Raw genomic sequence first — 4475 nt, forward strand, 5'->3', positions numbered from 1 at the left:
GAGAATAGCCTGTTGTTATTGCACAGACAAGCACTGGCAGGGCTAACTGTGGTCTTTGGCTGACCTCTTTGCTGCTGTCTGAGTATTGAGCCCAGAGGCAGCAGGTCTAAGACACAAGAAGTCTAAAGCTCCATATATCAGCCATGAGTTTCAAAGCCCCATCTGTGAAATGAGTTAAGCCTCATAAGGCTGTTGCGAAGATGAGATGTGAGTGGAACCTTGAGAAAATTTCCTTAACCTACTCACATAATTCTAAAGTAAAGGGATTCAGGCAGAACCATGGGCTCTGCACATGGAAATTTGTTTCGTTATTGAAAAAAAAAGGGAAATGTGAGTTAAGGAGGAGGCAGACAGACATAAAGATCTTTACCAATAAGCTCAGGTTTCTTGTTAGAGAGAATCTGGTAGAAAATGTGGTAGCCCCTCTCAGCTGCTTGCTGTGAGATGACACGAGATTTCTCTAAGAGATCTGGAATAGAATAAGCAACATGCCTGTAAGTTCCCCCCCTTCTGCCTGGAGTGCAGGGTTCCTCTCCATAAAGCCCAGTGCCATAGCCAGTCATGGGCTCATTCTTCCCTCTCCCCTAGACACACAGCCTCAGGGGGCCTGACTGCGGGTGGAGGCCAGACGGGCTGGGCATGAGGCAGGCTACGCTCAGGAGGGCCCCACACTTGATGTAATGTTGCTGGAAGAACCCTCCGAAAGGGCCTGACTCACAGCTCTCGATGTCAGCTCCAGCCAGTTTGCCCGTAGTTCCAAAGTGGATCCGGATGAACTTGCCCTGAGCAGGGAGGAGAGAGGCGGGTTGTGAGGGAAGGTGTAGTTCTAGAGCAACAAGTGGCTCGGGTTTGGCCACAGCCACTCAGTGACAGCCCCCTGAATTCAGAGGGCACTTGGGGAGTGTAACTGGGGCAGACGTGGCTGTGGTCTGAGTTGTGGATGTCCCATGCAGATGGGCAGAGGAGGTGGACGGGTTTGGGAGTTCAATCTTGTATCTGTGGAGTAGCCTGTAGATTGGGGTGGGGGTTCACAGCTTCCAGATATTGCAAATCTCTGGCTCCTCTGTCTGACTTCACAGCCCCAACATCACTGTGTTCCCAAGTTTCTGCGTTCAAGCCCCTTGATTTATGTACTGATAGGGGCTCTGTTTGATATAGACCCCGACTGATAAAAGTCTCTGAGAAGACGATGTGACTTGCCTCATCCCATTGGTGTGTTTAAATCAGCCCCAATTTACTTACCTGGAATGGGGTGAGGATACCTGTCCCGCCACCCCCAGGGCCCACAGTTGCTGCTGCTCACACTTACAAAGCGAGAGGAGTTGTTGTTCCTGGTGGTCTTGGCGTTCCCGAAAGCCTCCAGCACGGGGTTGGCCTGGATGATTTGATCCTCCAGGGACCCCTGCCCCAGAGAGAAACACCAGGTGGGTTGGCCTGTGGGCTACTGCCTGGGGACTCGGGGCTTTCACATGACAGTGTCTTGTGTGTCAGGAATCAGGATGGAAACAGGTTAGGGAGGCTGGGAAGTTGGGGCTGGAGGGGACCTGGAAGGAGGGCCACTGCCTGATGACTACCCCCCGCCCCTGCAGCCCCTGATATTGGAGGGGCACCTGGCAGATGCTAGGCCTTGATTCTTTGCTGCTGTTTCCTCACTGCTCTTGGTGGAGAGACCCCTGAGTGACCTGAGCTGGTGTCTCTCTCCCAACCTTCCTTTTCTTGTCAGCTTTTGACAGCCACCACTGGCACAGCTAATGCTCTTTGTGCCCCAGGGCCTGCATGTAAGATGTGGCCTAGGCAGCAGAATTCATCCTGTGTGAGGAGACCTGGGTCTGCAGCCACCTTCTCCCTGTGTGACCCCACCCAGGTCGCTTCTCTCCAAGCCGCAGTCTTCTTATCTGTAAAATGGGCCTAACCCACAGAGCAGGCACTGCTATGTGTGACAGGATGCCCAGGCCACCCTACCTTCCCATCCGAGGACTGTTTGCCAGTTCCTCCGATATTGGCAAAGTACTGGATGACCTTCTTTGTGTTCTCAGTCTTGCCAGCACCAGATTCTCCACTGTGGGTGGAAACGGGAGCAGACAAGTGAAGCACATAGAGGGGAGTAGCAGCAGAGAAGTAGAGCAATAAAAGGTGCAGGCTGAGCGTGATCACATTTCACACTTCAGCTGTGACAGACAGTGGGGGGCTTAGGGACATGGAGGCTCCCCTTGGTTTAGCAGGTGCAGATTTACCAGTCCTGCTAAGCCTACTTGCTGTCTACAGATTTCTATACAAGGTCCCACCAATTAATTTAAGAAGGTTTAATTACACGTATAAGACACAGACCTAGTTATATCTATACTAGAGGCCCAGTGCACGAAATTCGTGCACTGGTAGGATCCCTAGCAGCTGCTGGCTGCCGGCTGGGGCCTCCCCCCGCCCACCGCCCCGGCCAGCACTGCTCCCTAGTCCCCTGGTGAACTCCTGGAGGAACTCCCGGTCGAGGGGACAATTTGCATACTACACTTTTATTATATAGGATTTACGGAGGGACTTACGTGATTAGCATAGACTGATTTTCACGATCTGCAGGGAAGAAAACAGCAATTGGAAGATGTAATTAAGGAAACTTAGAAACTTAGACATTTGGCATCATCTTTGCTACCCACCCTGCATCCCACCAACTTGGAGAGTGGCCATAGAAGCTAGGTGAGTCGGAAAACCCAGCATCCTGTGGGGTCAATGGTGACATGCTTGCCTCTGCATCAAACATCCTTACAGAAAGGGCCAAGAATTGACCAGCCACCCTGTTTCTACCAGCACCATCCCAAAAAGCTACCCCGTCATAAAAAAATAAAGAGAAATGATAATAAAAATTACTTCTGGGGTCTCTGTAGTGTATGGCAGAGATCATACAGGGAATGGTTAAATGTTGACTTGAGTTCTGGGCAAGTTACTTAACTTGGCAACCTGGCTTTTGTGATGCTTAAATGAGATAGGGCGTGAAGTAGGGCTGGTACTCAGCAGATGCCCAGTGCACTCACTGAGCGCTGGTACCTGGTGTTAATATCACATACTGTGGCAGCTCAACATTTAGCAAAGAACTTCAACAAGTGGTTCAGGTTGAGCTTGGGGAGCATGTGGCTCTAATGCAGTTGGAGCAACAATAGCAAAGAGAATCTCACCCACCACGAGAGCCCCAACAGGCCCCACCCCACGCACCCATGAGCATGTCATGGTAGGCATTGTCCGAGATGGAGAAGAGGTGGGGTGGCATCTCTGTGCGTTTCTTGCCCTTGTACATGTTGGCCACCCGGGACCCGTAGATGGGCAGCCACCTGTAGGGGTTGACTGTCACGCAGAATAAGCCCGAGTAGGTCTGGTGGGAGGGAAGGAAGATGGTTAGCTGGCCCTTCCCTCAACTAGTCCCTTCTCTCTGGACCCCAGCCTGTCATAGAGCAACCTGGCTGGAGGTCCTCTCTGGGGGCAAAAATCTATGCCTGGGTCTTTATTCAGTAAGCAAAACAAGTCTTCTCTTTAATATATATTTGTTTTATTTTCTTTTGGTTTAATTATTTGAATAGATAACACAGGCACTGTATGGACAAAAAGTTCTCCCAACTGCTCACTGCCCACCCCCTCTTCCCACAAGTACTTTCTAATACCCACTCCCAAGGTCTCTGATGCAAATACAAACAAATGTCTCACATTCTTATGTCCCACCTTGTTTTTAAAACTAAAGATGGTATTTTACAAAATTGTTTTATATCTTGCTTTCTCCACTTAATATATCTCGGAGAATTTTCCATGAGAGTCCACAGTGAGATTTCTGGGGTATTTTACAGCCATGGAGTGCTCACGGTGTGGGTTTGGTCTATTTATTTTCATTTTATTTTAAAATTAAATTTGTTGGGATGACATTGGTTAATATGATTTGAGTTTTAAAAGGAATCTTATTAAGAGTTGAAAGTATGATGCACAGTGTCTCATCCTAGGACTCCAGCCATTGAATCACTCTTTGAAGCCCTATCTCAGTGTGTGTATGTATGGGGTTGGGGTGACATTGGTCAGCATGAACAAATAGGTTTCAGGTGTGAGTTTCTATGTTACAAGATCTGTATATTGCACTGTGTGCCCACCACCTAAAGTCAAATCTTCTCCCATCACCATATATTAGATCCCCATCACCCCCACCCCCTTCCCTCTGGCAAACACCACACTGCTGAGACATCAGCTTCTTTTTTCATCCCAAGGCAATTTTGTAAGAAAATTATCCCATTAAAAAAAATCAGAAACCAATGAGGTAGTAAAAGAAATGAGCTGAGAGGAGAATAAGTGAGAGCAGGCAAGAGCCAAATCCATGACTACCCATCGATGGCTTTCAAACTTTCCCTTCTTGCTGGACGCTCATATTGACCTGATGTCCCCACTCTGTGCCTCTTTACAGTTCAACTTTAAGACCTTCCACTTTGGTCCAAGTGGGAATACTGCTC

At 48.9% G+C, this 4475-nt stretch overlaps 1 protein-coding gene across 1 annotated transcript in view; it reads right to left on the minus strand.

Annotated features, from left to right (window-relative positions):
- Positions 1 to 4475, minus strand: part of LOC102244356 (myosin-16) — a 55989-nt gene that overhangs the window by 47473 nt on the left and 4041 nt on the right. Inside the window, exons 3-8 of the mRNA XM_005875832.2 lie at positions 3205 to 3361; positions 2541 to 2568; positions 1963 to 2059; positions 1310 to 1402; positions 719 to 782; positions 371 to 469 (exon numbers count right to left, since the gene is read on the minus strand). Coding sequence (XP_005875894.1) covers positions 371 to 469; positions 719 to 782; positions 1310 to 1402; positions 1963 to 2059; positions 2541 to 2568; positions 3205 to 3361 — 538 coding nt within the window. The remainder of the gene's footprint in view (positions 1 to 370; positions 470 to 718; positions 783 to 1309; positions 1403 to 1962; positions 2060 to 2540; positions 2569 to 3204; positions 3362 to 4475) is intronic.

The sequence above is a fragment of the Myotis brandtii genome, unplaced genomic scaffold, assembly GCF_000412655.1.
Source record: "Myotis brandtii unplaced genomic scaffold, ASM41265v1 scaffold470, whole genome shotgun sequence".
Taxonomy (NCBI): domain Eukaryota; kingdom Metazoa; phylum Chordata; class Mammalia; order Chiroptera; family Vespertilionidae; genus Myotis; species Myotis brandtii.